At 38.9% G+C, this 17,916-nt stretch overlaps 1 protein-coding gene across 4 annotated transcripts in view; it reads right to left on the reverse strand.

Moving 5' to 3' along the window:
• si:ch211-278p9.3 overlaps positions 1–17,916 on the reverse strand; it is a 44,857-nt gene that overhangs the window by 2,530 nt on the left and 24,411 nt on the right. For 3 of the 4 annotated variants that reach the window (XM_073928129.1, XM_073928128.1, XM_073928127.1), the window contains 6 exons: positions 17,049–17,141; positions 12,007–13,866; positions 8,028–9,887; positions 6,416–6,586; positions 4,560–4,730; positions 4,008–4,169 (listed from right to left, as the gene is read on the reverse strand). In XM_073928129.1, coding sequence (XP_073784230.1) covers positions 4,008–4,169; positions 4,560–4,730; positions 6,416–6,586; positions 8,028–9,887; positions 12,007–13,866; positions 17,049–17,141 — 4,317 coding nt within the window. Of the gene's footprint in view, positions 1–1,186; positions 1,278–4,007; positions 4,170–4,559; positions 4,731–6,415; positions 6,587–8,027; positions 9,888–12,006; positions 13,867–17,048; positions 17,142–17,916 lie in introns of all 4 variants that reach the window. The other variant, XR_012393219.1, reaches the window with a different exon arrangement.

The following is a 17,916-nucleotide window of genomic DNA, read 5'->3' on the forward strand; positions in this document are numbered from 1 at the left end:
AAACTATCGCTGCACTGCTGCTTCGGCGACGCTCACGCCTCGCTCTGACGCGCTGCTGCTGCGTGCGGTATGAAAGCTCTAATCTGTTAACATGGACGCCGAAAACACATGCGCTGCTCACGCTCTGCTCACGCGCCGCTGACGCTTGCGGTGTGAAACAGGCGTTAGTCCTTTTATTAATCTGGGGTCGCCACAGCGGAATGAACCGCCAACTTATCCAGCACGTTTTTACGCAGCGGATGCCCTTCCAGCCGCAACCTGTCTCTGGGAAATATCCACACACACACTCATTCACACACACTCATACACTTTTAATTCAATTCAGCTTTATTTGTATAGCGCTTTTACAATGTAGATTGTGTCAAAGCAGCTTCACATAAATGGTCATAGTAACTGGAACAGTGTGGTTCAGTAACTGGAACAGTGTGGTTCAGGTTTTAGTGTTTAAGTTCAGTTCAGTTTAGCTCAGTTCAGTATGATTTAATCATTCCTGAGAGTTCAAACACTGAAGAGCAAATTCATCAATGCGTAGCTCTACCAATCCTGAACCATGCGAGGCAGTGGCGACAGCGGAGAGGGAAAAAAAACTTCACCTGATGGGAGTGAAGAAAAAAAACCTTGAGAGAACCAGACTCAGTTGGGATACACTACGGATAATTTAGCCTACCCAATTCACCTGTACCACATGTCTTTGGACTGTGGGGAAAAGCGGAGCACCCGGAGGAAACCCACTTGAATGAAAAGAGAACATGCAAACTCCACACAGAAACGCCAACTGAGCCGAGGCTCGACCCAGCGACCTTCTTCCTGTGAGGCGACAGCACTACCAACTGCGCCACTGCATCGCCTTCAGACAGACAAAATTAAATATCTTAAAGAGCCCCTTTTATACATTATAAATGGTCCTATTTTGGGTTGGGGGGTCTCCAACAACAGGCTGATATGCATGCAAGGTCAAAAAACACTTTCATTGTCTAATAATATGCATTAATTTTTACCTAATTATCCCAGCGACTCCCATATGAATCGTTCAGCGATTAGTGCGAAGCTAATCTGCACTGATTGGACCAATGACCGCCTGTTGCGATTGGTCGACAGCGTTCAGCACGAGACAGAGTGAAATGCCCAGCACGACATATCAACAATACTGAAGTAGTCAGAGTGTATAGTGTATGTGTGAGCATACTTGCCAACACTTCTGTTTTTCCCGGGAGTCTCCCGCATTTCAGACCCATCTCCCGCCACCCTCCCATTTTGTTATTTCTCCCAGAAAACTCCTGTAATTTCAATTGAATAGATTCCTCCCGTAAATTCATTTGAAGCACTCTGAGTGGACTCTTTTATAGATGAATCAATAGTTTTAAACACGCCGCACTTTCAGATTTAAGCCTTAGCTGGATATTTCCCTTCACTCAGAGTTGTGTTACACACTACATGGAAGGTCTTTTTCAAATACCCATAATAGGGGCTCTTTAAAAAATACACACAAGTAGTTCTTGAAATAACTACTCAAGTAAAAGTAATAATCTTAATAGTTACTTGATATATTTTACATATCTGAGAGTGGCATCTTTACTTGCAAATATCTCCAAGTCTGTAAGGCTTCTTCCGGTTTCACATGTTCTTGTTAGGATTAAAGAGGTGGTCCAGAATGTATTTTTAAGGCTTGGTTGTGTTTATAAGACGCAAAGTAATGTGTGCTCATGCTTCACTTGTAGAAAATCATGTTATTTTTCATATATCTTGATTATATACAGCTACTCTGCTAACGTGAAAACATTTCCTAGTTCCTCTGAAAGGCTCAAGAGAGTCTGATTGGTCAGCTGACAAAATGTGCTGTGATTCACAGATCGGCTCCACGTCACTAGTACAGCGTCATGCCTTCACAAGCATGTGCTTTGCTTCTCCTGTGTAAACACTAGTTCTCGATATGCTTTCTTTAGCGATCTTGTGTTCTTGTGTTCTCGTGTAACGTCATCATCAACTGCCAAAGTTCAGTCCCAATACTCAAGACCACAAGAACGGAGGACGCGTAAAAATTCCCGGATATGTTCTTAATATCGAGGATGCATGGATGCAGACTTGAGTACCGAACTCGCTCTGGAAATCCCAGAAGTCATTGCGATTAGAGGTGGAAAGCGCAGCATTTTATATAGGTTTATTATTAAAGTTTATAGATATAACTTATCTACCTCCGGAGTTTCCCCTAAATGAAACGGTGAATATAAACATCACCATGAAAATCTTGATAAGGGCATGAACACATTAAGGGTGTTTATTTGCTGAAATTCATATAAAAATTAGTTTTATTTGTATTGTGCAATGTATATTTGTAAAATTGTTATGCATCGTATATATTTTGAAAAAGGGAAAAACCAAAAATTGTTGTATGAATGCTGTAATGTTTAAATAATTTTCCATTAAAAACGCGTGAAGGCCATGTGACCATCAGGAAGAATGCAGCATCTCATTTCTCAGAGGATTCATTCTCTGTTCTCGCAATCTCCCGAGTTCGTTCTTCTAAGGTGACCCAGCAAAAGAACGCACGTCCGTTCTCTGCATTCTTGAAATTGAGAAACAGCAACTGTGAGTGAGAGTAGCTGTTAGCACTATCAGTTTGAGCCTGAATCAAACAGAAAATGAAAAGGATGAACCTCATGCCTGCTCTCTTGAACAAAATCTGACAAGTGTCTGTAACTAATGAAGGAAGGGTTTTTTTTATGTGTGTGTGTGTATAAACAGTCTGTAGATGCATGCAACACAAGCAGTGCATGTGCGCAAGACCGATGTTTACATTTATTTTTCTCTAATGCTCGAATTAAAAAAAAAAGTTATTTTTCTGTAACATACAGTGACACTGTTGACAGGAGAATAAAGCGAGAGATGTGGGATGCGACCTGTGTGAGCTTTGACTGATTTTTCTGCTGCAACACGAGTTAGGCGAGCTCTCCTGTATTTTTTTTTTTACCTAACTCAACACATTAAATGTTTTTCACATATATCTGTGATAAGCATGTGTAAGTAATATGAAACACTCATATGTCTCTTGCAATTTTATTATTTGAGATGTTGAACACAGGAAAAGCTGCCTATAGAGAGACACTGCAGCGCTGCTGAAGATTGTGGGTGTTTACAGCAGTGCGTGTTCAGCAGTGGTTGTTCACAGTTTGACGGATAGATTTGAATTTGTAGCTAGATTGTTAACGGTGCCAAACAGCATTTCCTGTTGTCAACATCCTTGCTACAACATACTAAATAATGTGTATGTCATAGATCAATTTTAACAAATAAAAATACTTACAGGTTGTGGCTCACAATCCACAGCTTTTACTATTATGGTTGGAGCTGCTCCGTTGAGGAATTTTAGCTGAATCCAGCACTGAACTGGGAGAGATTCTTAAAGTTTTTCTTTGTTAAATGCTAGCTATATATGTTTTTATAATTCTCTAGAACATAATTTAAATTAAACTGTATGCACTCCTCTCTTTGTGTCGTGTCCTTTGGAAGCCCAAATACAGAAATTGCTCTCTGGAAATAGCAGCGTTTGGACGGCATTTCAGCTTTCTCTAATGTAATATTACAGCGCCTCTGGCCACGCCCCTGCGCTACTCAGGTTGTGTGCACGTAGTAAATGTGCGTAACCTAAAGCATTTGTGATCTCATCAGCCCGGATGTATTTTTTGTAGTCCCCAAACTTTGTTCGCAGTAGGCTTTGCTAAGCTAATCTGTAAAAGCCAATGTCTCCCTTTGCATTGAGCGTATTACATTCAGTGTTGTTGTTTATGTTCACACAGCTACATTACACATCAACTAAAGTTTAAAATATGATATCGTAGTGGACCACCCCTTTAATTCAATTAAACAAATATGATGTTACACAAAAAATAAACTCTTTACTCATAATGTGCTGATCATGTCACAAGATCTTTAAACTATAGTAATTTTCTAATTACTTTAATGTGCACACGTTGACAGCATGACAGCATTGTTGTTAGTGTTGAACATACTTGAGTGTGTCCAGTCTGTAGTTTGAATCAGACAGCAGCTCCACTAACGATTGTCCTGGGTTGTTGTAGCTCAGATACAGCTCTCTTAGATGTGAGGGGTTTAATCTCAGAGCGGAAGTCAGAAAACAACAGCCTTCCTCCGTCACCATACAGCCAGATAATCTACAAACACACACAACACTCAATGTCATATCAACTCAGATTGAAGATAATCCTCAAATTAATAATACATAGGGGGTGTTCCTGTAACTCTGCTTGGTAACACTTTATTTTGATGGTTCATTTGAGTATTAGTAGACTGTCTGCTTAATATCTGTTAATACTGCTCTTTCAACAGACATTTAGCTGACAATAAGAATCTTTGCAAGTACATGTCAACTTACACTAACCCTAACCCCAACCTAACAGTCTACTTATTATCTAATGAGAATTAGTTGCAATGTAACTTTAATTCAACAAACAGACCATCAAAATAAAGTGTGACGCTCTGCTTTACATCAAATCACTCATTAATTCAGTGTAGCACAGGAAAAGTGAATCTGTTTTCCTCACCTCAGTATCTCCAGTTGACAATGTGAACTCTTCAGTCCATCAGAGAGCAGCTTCACTCCTGAATCCTGCAGGTCATTGTTACTCAGGTCCAGCTCTCTCAGTGAGTTTGATGATTGTAGAAATGAAGATAAACTTTCACAGCACTGACCACTGAGCTGACAGCTTGCCAATCTTTCCATATATAAAAATATTTTAAATATAAAGAAATAATACTGTTCACACATAAAAATAAAGGTATAAAATAGGTTTAAGAAAGAAACATGATTGTTACCTTAAAGGGGTGGTCAACAGTGTATTTTTAAGGCTTGGTTCTGTTTATAAGATGCAAAGCAATGTGTGCTCATGCTTCACTTGTAAAAAACATGCTATTTTTTTATATATCTTACTTTGATTATATACAGCCACTCAGCTAACATGAAAATGACTCTCATATGTCCCAGTTCCTCTGAAAGGCCTGCCCTCAAGAGGCTCTGATTGGTCAGCTAACATAATGTGCTGTGATTCGCAGAGTCGCTTCACGTCACCAGGAAAAGCATCATACCCCTATAAGCACATGCTTTTGCTCTGTGTAAACAATTGTCAGTTAGAGTAGCTTTTAGCCGTATCAGTTTGATTGATGTATCGTATTTCAGTCTGAATTAGACAGAACATAAAAAGGACACAGCTGAACCTCACACCTGATCTCTGAAATAAAATCTGACTAGTGTTTTCACATATATTCAGAATAAGCATGTGCAAGGAATATGAAACATTATCACACATATAACACATATCTTTTGCAAGTTTGTTATTCGAGAAGTAGAACGCAAGGAAAGTGTCCACATAGAGAGACACTGCAGCACTGGTGAAGATTGTTTGACTGATAAATATAAATTTGTATCTAAATTGTTAACGTGCCAAACAGCATTTCCTATCGTTTACACCCTTGTTTAAGTCCTCTATACAACATACCGCTAACGCTAGACACTGTGCATGTAATAAATCAATTTTAACAAATAAAAATACTTACAGGTTGTGGCTCACAATCCACAGCTTCTGCTATTATGGTTGGAGCTGGTCCTTTGCGGAGTTTTTAGCCAAATCCAGCAGTGAACTGGGAGAGATTCTGAAAGCTTTCCTTTGACAAAAGTTCGCTATATATTTTTTTAATATTTCTCTGGAACATAGTTCAAATTAAACTGTAAGCACTTCTGTCTTTGTGTTGTGTCCTTTGAAAGCCCAAATACTGAAACATTACAGCACCTCTGGCCACGCCCCTTTGCTGCGCGGGGTGTATGCGGGTGGTAAATATGCACAACCTAAAGCATTTGTGATCTCACCAGCCGGATGTATTTTTTTAGTCCCCAAAGTTTGTTCGCTGTAGGCTTTGCTAAGCTAACTCTGTCAAAGTCAATGTCTCCTTTTGCATTGCTGTTTATGTTCACACAGCTACATTACACATCATCAAGTTTAAAATATGATATCGTAGTGGACCACCCCTTTAAAGAGTTAAATACCATTAAATACCAATGTTATTTAATGTTGATTAAACAATCGAATAAGAATCAATGCTTATTTAATTCTTACTGTGATTCTATGAATTGGTTAATTCTTAAAAACCTGATAACTTGATTCAACATACAGTAGGCTACTGCTTTCATTTGGCCTTTTTTTCATTTGCATCCTCTTTTACTTGCAATTGTTATTGTTTGTAATTAACTTTTTGTTGAATTAATGACTGTTTCAAGTTTTTTTTTTCTCTCAGTTACAGTGGCCCCTTTACAATCTTTAGCTTGGGGCTCCTAAGTCTAGGGCCATCTTTACAAGTTCTAACCAACTGAGTCTTAAGCATATTACATTAAGCAAAATCTGCAAACCTCAGTATCTCCAGTTGACAGTGTGAGCTCTTCAGTCCATCAGAGAGCAGCTTCACCCCTGTATCCTGCAGGTCATTGTTAATCAGGTCCAGCTCCCTTATTGAGTTTGGTGATTGTAATGATGAAGACAGGCTTTCACAGCACTGACCAGTGAGACTACAATCAGCAAGTCTGTAACACAAGATAAAATATCATGCAATGTAAAGATAATTAACAAGCATTTAAATAGCTGCATGGGAAGATGCCCTTGTTACAAAAAAATAACAGAATGAATCAAGCACATCTCATATCTGTTTCACAAGATTTATTTTTAAAAGTCTGAATATATACAAGACAATGAAATTGAAACACCTGGTTTTAGACCACAATAATTAGTATGTTTTAGGGCAGTGAAACAAGTGAATAATAATGTGAATAATGACAAAATGTTCAGTTTTGGGTGAACTCTCCCTTTGGGCCCTATCATACACCCGGTGCAGTGTGGCGCAAGGCGTGGCGCAGTAGTCTTTTGGTAGTTTCAGCTTGGCGCAAGAGTCGTTTTGAGGCGTTGCGCTACGCTGTTTAAATAGCAAATGCATTAGCGCTCATTTGTGCGCCCATAGGTGTTTTGGTCTAAAAAGGAAGGCGTTCTGAGGCGGACCGCCGGCGCATTGTTATTTTGAGAAACTATAATAGATTTTTCATTAGACCAAAACTAACCCGGTCTAAACTCCGGCGCAGAGTTGCGCCTCGCTTACACACTGCTTAATACGCACAAGAGTGCAATAGGAAAATATCTTTACATATGAAAAAATTTAAATATTAAGGATATATATAGGATATAATAAGAATAGATATAGGATATAAATATAAAGGATTAAAATATTACAATACAAAAAATTGATGTCTGTGCGCAAAGGTTTCCCTATCCAAGAGCAAATGTAAAAGTAGTTCCATTATCTCTCATTCTCACGCAGTAGATGCTCCGTTTAACAGTTTTCTGTTAAAAAAACTGTCAACTGTTTGCTTGTGAAATGCTCATATTTTCCACTTAGACTTACTTTGCATCCTGTAAATAGTGAATGCGCTCTTGGCGTGACGCAACTGGGTCTTAAAGGAAATGGGAGATGAGACTCTAATTGGTTTATTCTCAAAACACACCTATAACTCATTAAGAAAATAAACTCAACCCTTTTAGACCATGCGCCTCTGCGCAAGGCAGATTTCCCGTCCTTAAATTAGCAAAAACGCGCCCTGACACGCCCTGAAAGCGTTTGCGCCCTGCGTTTTGCGCTCTGCGCATGGACCGTCAAAATAGAGCCCTTTAAGTTATGGCTTGATTTGTTGTGTTCACTTTGGGTTTTTTCAATTAATTGCTATGGGTTCGATTTAACTTATTCTTAGAGAATTTATTACTACTTTATATACAGTGCATCCGGATGAGATGCACAAAGTTTAAGAACTGTAATGCTAAACACCTAAACACCAGTGGCAGACAGTTTAAACTTGGGTAACAAAAGCAAGTTGTCATGAATTAGATCTAAGATTGTGGGCAAGATGTATTAACTCTGCAAGGTATACAAGTGCTAAACAATGACAAGTCTTAAAAAAGATACCCTTACTGAATACTCACAGAGCTTTTCTGCAGTTCACCACAGCTGGTATCAGTCTCCTTCTGCCCTCATCTGATGTTTTGTATTTCTTCAGATCAAACTCATCATTCAGCGCCTCCTCTGATATCTGAAGCATGTAGATGATAGTTGAGCAGTGAGGTGGAGAGAGATTCTTCACTGAGGGAGTCTGTGATTTCACAAACTTCTGAATCTCTCTGTACAGAGTCTGATCCTTCATTTCCAGCAGACAGAGGAACAGATTGATGCATCTGCCAGCTGAAATTTGTTCATCACCTTTGATTTTATTTTTAATGTATCCTGTGATTCTCTTGATGGTTTCTAAGCTCTTCTCTGTGCATGTCAATAAATCCTGTAAGAGTCTCTGATTGGAGTTCAGTGAGATACCCAGCAGAAACCTCAGGAAAAGATCCAGATGTCCATTTCCACTCTGTAAGGATTCATCAACTGCTGATTTTACAAGCTTATACAAAGGGTTGCAATGACTGTACAACTGATGTCGAGAGTGCAAAAAAAAGTTTTTCTCATTCTCAACTAATTGCGAGTTAAACACACAAAAAGCAGAGAGGAACTCCTGAAAGCTCAGAAGAAGGAAGCTGTAGACTTTCCTCTGATGAATCACAGATTCCTCCTTTAGTATCTCAGTGCAAATCCCAGAATACACTGAGGCGCCAGTGACATCTATGCCGCTCTCAATCAGGTCCTCTTCATAGAACATCACATTGCCCTTCATCAGCTGATTGAAAGCCAGTTCAGCGAGTTTCACAATCATGTCTCTGCTGGACTTCAGAAGTCTCTCTGGATCTCTCTCTTCATACTTCTGGTTCCTCATGTTGATCTGAGTCAGCAGGAAGTGGATGTACATTTCAGTCAGAGTTTGAGGGATTTCTGCTCTGTCATCTTCATTCAGGAGCTTCTGAAGCACAGTGGCTGAGATCCAGCAGAAGACGGGTATGTGACACATGATGTGGAGGCTTCTGGATCTTCTGATGTGGGAGATGATTCTTCTGGCTTGACCCACATCACTGATTCTCTTCCTGAAATATTCCTCCTTCTGAGAATCATTGAATCCCTGAATTTCTGTCAGACGGCTGATGTATATTGAGGGGATCTGATTGGCTGCTGCTGGCCTGGAGGTGATCCAGATATGAGCAGAGGGAAGCAGATCTCCTCTGATGAGGTTTGACATCAACACAGCTACTGATGAAGACTCATTCACATCACTAACTCTCTCAATGTCTGAAAACTTCAGTGTGATTCTGCTTTCATCCAGACCATCAAAGATGAACACGACTTTACACTCCTCATACATCTCTGAGTCCAGATCTTGAAGTTCAGGATGAAAGTCCAGCAGAAGTGTGTGAAGACTGTACTGATGATCTTTAATCAAGTTCAGCTCTCGAAATGGAAGCACAAACATGAAATCTACATCCTGACTGGCTTTTCCTTCACTCCAGTCTAGAATAAACTTCTGCACAGAGACGGTTTTTCCAATTCCAGCGATGCCTTTAGTGAGAACAGTCTTGATTTGGTCTTTCTCCTCATGTTCTGGTTCTTGTAAGGGTTTAAAGATGTCACTGCAGTAGATTGGAGTGTCTTGTGTTCTGGCTGTTCTCTCCATCTGTAAAACCTCATGTTCTTCATTCACTCCTTCACTCTCTCCCTCTATGATGTAGAGCTGTGTGTAGATGCTGTTCAGGAGGGTTTGGTTCTCTTCTAGTTTGTTTCCCTCAAATAAATTCTCACATTTCTTTTTCATGCTCGTTTTGTGTTTATCTTTGACTCTCTGACTGATGAGGGTCTGACGGTCAGAATCAGTGCAGGTCAAGGGATGAGTTACTAACACATCATCTCTCTTCACTCTGTAAAAACAGTAAGTTAAAAAATGAGATGATTCTTAAAAAAAAAAAAAAAAAAAAAAAAGCAACCCCTATTTTTAACTAATTTAAAATGACTGTTTCCTTATGAATGAAAATCCATTAAACAAAACAGCTTGAATCATTCAAACATCTGAGATTCATCTTTATTCTACAAATATCTGCAGCTGTGTTCATGTTATCTGTGTGTTTATTCTGTATGTCCTGGTAGTGGATCTTCGAATTTTGATATAACTAATGTTATTTAGGGGCGACGCAGCGGCGCTGTAGGTAGTGCTGTCGCCTCACAGCAAGAAGGTCACTGGTTCGAGCCTCAGCTGGGTCAGTTGGCACTTCTGTGTGGAGTTTGCATGTTCTCCCTGCGTTCGCGTGGGTTTCCTCCGGGTGCTCCGGTTGTCATGGTTCTGTCTTATGTTTATTTCATTCTTACTTTCTTACACTCTTGTTTGTTTTCTCTTTGTGAGTGCATTGGTTTGAGTTAGCTTAAACAATGAATTCTTTTCTGTGTTGTAAGCGCACAGCGTCAAGTCATCTTGAGCTGTGTACTTATGTCTGTAATTTGTTTTGTGTTCAGCACATGGGTTGTGTTTGGTTTCCCCCCATGTGCTCATTTGTCTATTAATTAGACCCCGCCTGTCTTGTTACCTGTTCATTTTGTTAATTTGTTTCACCTGGGCTCCTAGTTTGAGACTTTGTTTGCTCCCCTATTTATTCTCCCAGTTTGCTGTTGTCTGGGCTGATTCGTTTCTCATGCTACATGTAGTTAGATGCTTGTCTGTTTTTCTGTCCACTTTGGTTTTATTTTGTTTTACTTAAAATGACTATTTACCCTACCATGGGCTTGTTGTTTTTTCCAGCCCTTTTGGCTGTTATCTGGGCTCTGTATCCAGTTTTTTGTTCCTAATTAATAAACTTTATTTTGTATTGCTGATCTGCGTCTGGGTTCTGTTCACACACCTGACAGAACGAATCAGCCAAGTGAACCCAGCAGACAGCAACCTAAGATGGCGGCTTCTCTTCAACCAGCTCCACAAGTGACTGTTCCACTGGGCAAGGCACAGCCAATTAAACGGCTCTTCCCTGTGCAGGGGGTGCTTCCCATCAGAACTTATGCCCAGATCTTTCGTGAAGAGGCATCTAGGCTGTGCATTGCTGAAGCTCACATTAAATATTTTTTTTAGTGGAGGGCTTAACATCCCTATTTCCTCTGCAGAGTTGGGATGTCTTCTCCACTGGTCTTTTGAGGAGTTGGTGGAGCATGTGTGTAGGCTTGAGGAGATGAGGGTGCTGCTGAGTAATTTCAACACTCCGGTTTTTACTGTCTCTGTTCCAGCATCTTCTCCAGCTCCCATTTCCAGTTCCCCGGCAACAGCTCAAACCTCTGTTTTTACACCACTGTTTTTACCACTGTGTAAAAACCACTGTTTTTACACCCAAGCGAAGGAGGAGGAGGGACTCTGTCGTTTTGTTCTGTTAAAAAAACTGTCAACTGTTTGCTTGTGAAATGCTCATATTTTCCACTTAGACTTACTTTGCATCCTGTAAATAGTGAATGCGCTCTTGGCGTGACGCAACTGGGTCTTAAAGGAAATGGGAGATGAGACTCTAATTGGTTTATTCTCAAAACACACCTATAACTCATTAAGAAAATAAACTCAACCCTTTTAGACCATGCGCCTCTGCGCAAGGCAGATTTCCCGTCCTTAAATTAGCAAAAACGCGCCCTGACACGCCCTGAAAGCGTTTGCGCCCTGCGTTTTGCGCTCTGCGCATGGACCGTCAAAATAGAGCCCTTTAAGTTATGGCTTGATTTGTTGTGTTCACTTTGGGTTTTTTCAATTAATTGCTATGGGTTCGATTTAACTTATTCTTAGAGAATTTATTACTACTTTATATACAGTGCATCCGGATGAGATGCACAAAGTTTAAGAACTGTAATGCTAAACACCTAAACACCAGTGGCAGACAGTTTAAACTTGGGTAACAAAAGCAAGTTGTCATGAATTAGATCTAAGATTGTGGGCAAGATGTATTAACTCTGCAAGGTATACAAGTGCTAAAAAATGACAAGTCTTAAAAAAAGATACCCTTACTGAATACTCACAGAGCTTTTCTGCAGTTCACCACAGCTGGTATCAGTCTCCTTCTGCCCTCATCTGATGTTTTGTATTTCTTCAGATCAAACTCATCATTCAGCGCCTCCTCTGATATCTGAAGCATGTAGATGATAGTTGAGCAGTGAGATGGAGAGAGATTCTTCACTGAGGGAGTCTGTGATTTCACAAACTTCTGAATCTCTCTGTACAGAGTCTGATCCTTCATTTCCAGCAGACAGAGGAACAGATTGATGCATCTGCCAGCTGAGAGATGTTCATCACCTTTGATTTTATTTTTAATGTATCCTGTGATTCTCTTGATGGTTTCTAAGCTCTTCTCTGTGCATGTCAATAAATCCTGTAAGAGTCTCTGATTGGAGTTCAGTGAGATACCCAGCAGAAACCTCAGGAAAAGATCCAGATGTCCATTTCCACTCTGTAAGGATTCATCAACTGCTGATTTTACACGCTTATACAAAGGGTTGCAATGACTGTACAACTGATGTCGAGAGTGCAAAAAAAAGTTTTTCTCATTCTCAACTAATTGCGAGTTAAACACACAAAAAGCAGAGAGGAACTCCTGAAAGCTCAGATGAAGGAAGCTGTAGACTTTCCTCTGATGAATCACAGATTCCTCCTTTAGTATCTCAGTGCAAATCCCAGAATACACTGAGGCGCCAGTGACATCTATGCCGCTCTCAATCAGGTCCTCTTCATAGAACATCACATTGCCCTTCATCAGCTGATTGAAAGCCAGTTCAGCGAGTTTCACAATCATGTCTCTGCTGGACTTCAGAAGTCTCTCTGGATCTCTCTCTTCATACTTCTGGTTCCTCATGTTGATCTGAGTCAGCAGGAAGTGGATGTACATTTCAGTCAGAGTTTGAGGGATTTCTGCTCTGTCATCTTCATTCAGGAGCTTCTGAAGCACAGTGGCTGAGATCCAGCAGAAGACGGGTATGTGACACATGATGTGGAGGCTTCTGGATCTTCTGATGTGGGAGATGATTCTTCTGGCTTGACCCACATCACTGATTCTCTTCCTGAAATATTCCTCCTTCTGAGAATCATTGAATCCCTGAATTTCTGTCAGACGGCTGATGTATTTTGAAGGGATCTGATTGGCTGCTGCTGGTCTGGAGGTGATCCAGATGTGAGCAGAGGGAAGCAGATCTCCTCTGATGAGGTTTGACATCAACACAGCTACTGATGAAGACTCATTCACATCACTAACTCTCTCAATGTCTGAAAACTTCAGTGTGATTCTGCTTTCATCCAGACCATCAAAGATGAACACGACTTTACACTCCTCATACATCTCTGAGTCCAGATCTTGAAGTTCAGGATGAAAGTCCAGCAGAAGTCTGTGAAGACTGTACTGATGATCTTTAATCAAGTTCAGCTCTCGAAATGGAAGCACAAACATGAAATCTACATCCTGACTGGCTTTTCCTTCACTCCAGTCTAGAATAAACTTCTGCACAGAGACGGTTTTTCCAATTCCAGCGATGCCTTTAGTGAGAACAGTCTTGATTTGGTCTTTCTCCTCATGTTCTGGTTCTTGTAAGGGTTTAAAGATGTCACTGCAGTAGATTGGAGTGTCTTGTGTTCTGGCTGTTCTCTCCATCTGTAAAACCTCATGTTCTTCATTCACTCCTTCACTCTCTCCCTCTATGATGTAGAGCTGTGTGTAGATGCTGTTCAGGAGGGTTTGGTTCTCTTCTAGTTTGTTTCCCTCAAATAAATTCTCACATTTCTTTTTCATGCTCGTTTTGTGTTTATCTTTGACTCTCTGACTGATGAGGGTCTGACGGTCAGAATCAGTGCAGGTCAAGGGATGAGTTACTAACACATCATCTCTCTTCACTCTGTAAAAACAGTAAGTTAAAAAATGAGATGATTCTTAAAAAAAAAAAAAAAAAAAAAAAAAGCAACCCCTATTTTTAACTAATTTAAAATGACTGTTTCCTTATGAATGAAAATCCATTAAACAAAACAGCTTGAATCATTCAAACATCTGAGATTCATCTTTATTCTACAAATATCTGCAGCTGTGTTCATGTTATCTGTGTGTTTATTCTGTATGTCCTGGTAGTGGATCTTCGAATTTTGATATAACTAATGTTATTTAGGGGCGACGCAGCGGCGCTGTAGGTAGTGCTGTCGCCTCACAGCAAGAAGGTCACTGGTTCGAGCCTCAGCTGGGTCAGTTGGCACTTCTGTGTGGAGTTTGCATGTTCTCCCTGCGTTCGCGTGGGTTTCCTCCGGGTGCTCCGGTTGTCATGGTTCTGTCTTATGTTTATTTCATTCTTACTTTCTTACACTCTTGTTTGTTTTCTCTTTGTGAGTGCATTGGTTTGAGTTAGCTTAAACAATGAATTCTTTTCTGTGTTGTAAGCGCACAGCGTCAAGTCATCTTGAGCTGTGTACTTATGTCTGTAATTTGTTTTGTGTTCAGCACATGGGTTGTGTTTGGTTTTCCCCCATGTGCTCATTTGTCTATTAATTAGACCCCGCCTGTCTTGTTACCTGTTCATTTTGTTAATTTGTTTCACCTGGGCTCCTAGTTTGAGACTTTGTTTGCTCCCCTATTTATTCTCCCAGTTTGCTGTTGTCTGGGCTGATTCGTTTCTCATGCTACATGTAGTTAGATGCTTGTCTGTTTTTCTGTCCACTTTGGTTTTATTTTGTTTTACTTAAAATGACTATTTACCCTACCATGGGCTTGTTGTTTTTTCCAGCCCTTTTGGCTGTTATCTGGGCTCTGTATCCAGTTTTTTGTTCCTAATTAATAAACTTTATTTTGTATTGCTGATCTGCGTCTGGGTTCTGTTCACACACCGGTTTCCCCCACAGTCCAAAGACGTGCGGTACAGGTGAAATGGGTATGCTAAATTGTCTGTAGTGTATGAGTGTGAATGAGTTGCGGCTGGAAGGGCATCCGCTGTGTAAAATGTGCAGGATAAGTTGGTGGTTCATTCCGCTGTGGCAACCCCGGATTAATAAAGGGACTAAGCTGAAAATGAATACATAATGTTATTTAAAGTTAACTACGTGCTACAGTTAAATAAATGATAATCTCTGAGAGAAGATCAGAAAATAGGTAGTTAGAGCAGTTAGAATATAATAAAGCACATGGTATAGTGCATCTGAAAATTATTCAAAGTGCTCCAGTTTTTCTGTATTTTGTTGTAGCCTAATTTGAAAGAGGATTAAATTCATTATTTTCTTAAGCCTTTTCACATTTCCGGATCTCTCAGTAGCAGAAGTTGTCATATTTGGGTAAACTTAGAGCGCAGTGAATGGGAGAGTACAACAAATAATGTCTTTACAATCATATTTACTGAAATAATAAAAGAAAAACTCCATTATGGTGTTATCAAGACTTTCAGAAAAAGGACAAAAATAGAGTGAGACTGATAACGGCAGTCAAAGGAGAGAATAACATCAAATTTACTCTTTTGCCCCAAAGACGCTGGATTATAAACACCTCGCATAAGGGGTAATTCATTTTTTGTAATTTGATGCAAAGATGATTAAATGCATTCATAAACACATATAAATATTGTTTTTTAAAAACTAAAATATGAAAAACTTTTAAGGATTTAAGATAGTGATGACCTTTAAACATGTCAAAACAGTCTTGTGAACAGGGTCCAATATACTGTAAGTATTCACAGCTTTTCCATGTCATACAATACTGAATTAAGGTGCATCCTGACAGGCCTGGATTGGTTAATCGTGAGGGCTGGGAGAATTCCCGGTGGCCGGTCCTTTTTTTGGGCCGCAAAAGCCGGTGTCTCTAGCTACTTGCACTCTGAGCAGTCACACTTTGTTTTGTATTTATTTATTTGACCATAGCCTCACTCTTTAAATTCCTTATTTTACCGCAGCTCCACTCTTTTAAAATGTTTTTTCACAGCCCCATGAGAAAAATGCAGCCTGCAGGTTGATGATTAAGTAATTTTCATTCGACCCCAACTGCAGCACCTTGCTCATCAGCAAAATCACTTGTTAAGAGATACGCGAGAGATGAAAAATTAATAACAAAAAACGCGAAGGTGGCGCTGAAAAGGTCAGATTTTTAAAAAAGTAGAGTATATTTTTTGTTTAAACTAGCGGCAGAGAGAGTGAATAATTGAATAATTATAATATTAATATTAATGAATATTACACCTACTGAATAAAAAATTATTCATTCACTGCATTAATAAATCTGACTTAACTTGAAAGCTAAAAAGGGGGGAAAAAGATGCAGCCATCATTAGAGAGTAATACTGTGGTTAAAATGTCTGGCAGATAACTTTATTATTTATTGTTTGTGTTTAAGGACTGGATATCTGTGAAAAAAATTGCACAAACTATTCAGATATTGCTGAAAATGACATTGTGATGTTTTAAAGAATAGTGTTGGAGATTTAGCTACCGCTTAATGTTCTCATATTTATGAAAAATATTAGTTATAAAGGAGCTGTTTCCTTGAAAAAGACATGACAGCGTGATTAGAAAATTCAACATATTTAATTTGAATCTTAATTTTATACATATAGCCTAATATGTATTTGATTTATTTGATATTTTTTCATTTTCAAGGTTTGGATATTTATGAGCACTAATGCTTACAGAAAATAGATTCTGATACTGTTAAACATTACATTGTGTTAGTCAGTAGTGAACTGAAGTGGGCCACTCTAAGCCTTGAAACTCCAGAGCTTATAAGAAGCCCCACTCCGGCCCTGAATCCTGATGATCCTTGAGACGTTTCCACAACTTGACTGGAGTTAGACAAAAGCCACTTGAAGAACGTTCAATCAAATCCTAACAAATCAAATTGTCTGGACTGTTGAAACAAAGAGACTAGAAAAATAGTCTGGATTGAGGGAGAGATGAATTGAGTTATGTACAGAAGCAAATAATTGAGTAAAGTAACTAATTTAATCAACTTTGTAATAAGGCTGTAACATAAAATGCAGAAAAGATTAAATGTTGTGAATACTGTAACGGATGTGTTCATGGTAAATGCGTTTATCATGGTTATGTCTGTACTCACTTAGGATCAGAAGGCTCAGCTCCATCACTGAACTCAAGGGGAAGAGGCATGGACTGAATACTCCTCACAGACACACAGCCGCTTTGCCAATTTCTGTAAGAGTTTATCAATCAATCAGAGACCAATCTATCATTTGAAGTTTGCCTTAGTCTTGTTATTGGGGATCCTAGTTAAAAGTAGGAACTATAATATATATTATAAAATATTATGTACTGTCATCATGGCAAAGATAACATAAATGTTATTAAAACTATTATGTTTAATAATCCGTTAAACAAAAATAGGGGGAAAATATTCAGGGGAAGCTAATAATTCAGGAGGGCTAATAATTCTGACTACAACCTTATACTAAACATCTTTAAAATTATTTAAAGTACATGTCATGCTGATTGAGTAATGTTCTTGGTTTGCACCGAGTCACAGTTCTATCGTCAAGTTCATTTTCAAACTTTATGATTACTAGTTATTTTATTTTCAAGATCTGAGGTAAACTATCTGCCAGCTCTTTCAGCTCTTTTTTGTGCTTAAATCTGAACTTAAAGTATACTTCAACTCGGCTTAAACTACACTTTAATTGTTTTTAAAATAAAAATTTAAAAAAGTTTTAAAATGCACTTTATCTGAACTTAAAATATATTTTAACTGTTTCAAATTAAAATGTACTTTAAATAAAATACACTTTTAAAAGTACACTTTAATTGTACTTAAAGTATGTCCATTTTAACACAACTAAGTATGTTACCACATATTTCAAATAGCTTAAAGTTAATCTTAAGTATATATAAAATAACAATTAATATGACTGAAGTTGTTCCAAAATAACACATTTAATATCAGCTTAGTATAGTACTATTAAAAGATGATAATT

This window comes from Danio rerio, chromosome 17 (assembly GCF_049306965.1).
Source record: "Danio rerio strain Tuebingen ecotype United States chromosome 17, GRCz12tu, whole genome shotgun sequence".
Classification (NCBI taxonomy): domain Eukaryota; kingdom Metazoa; phylum Chordata; class Actinopteri; order Cypriniformes; family Danionidae; genus Danio; species Danio rerio.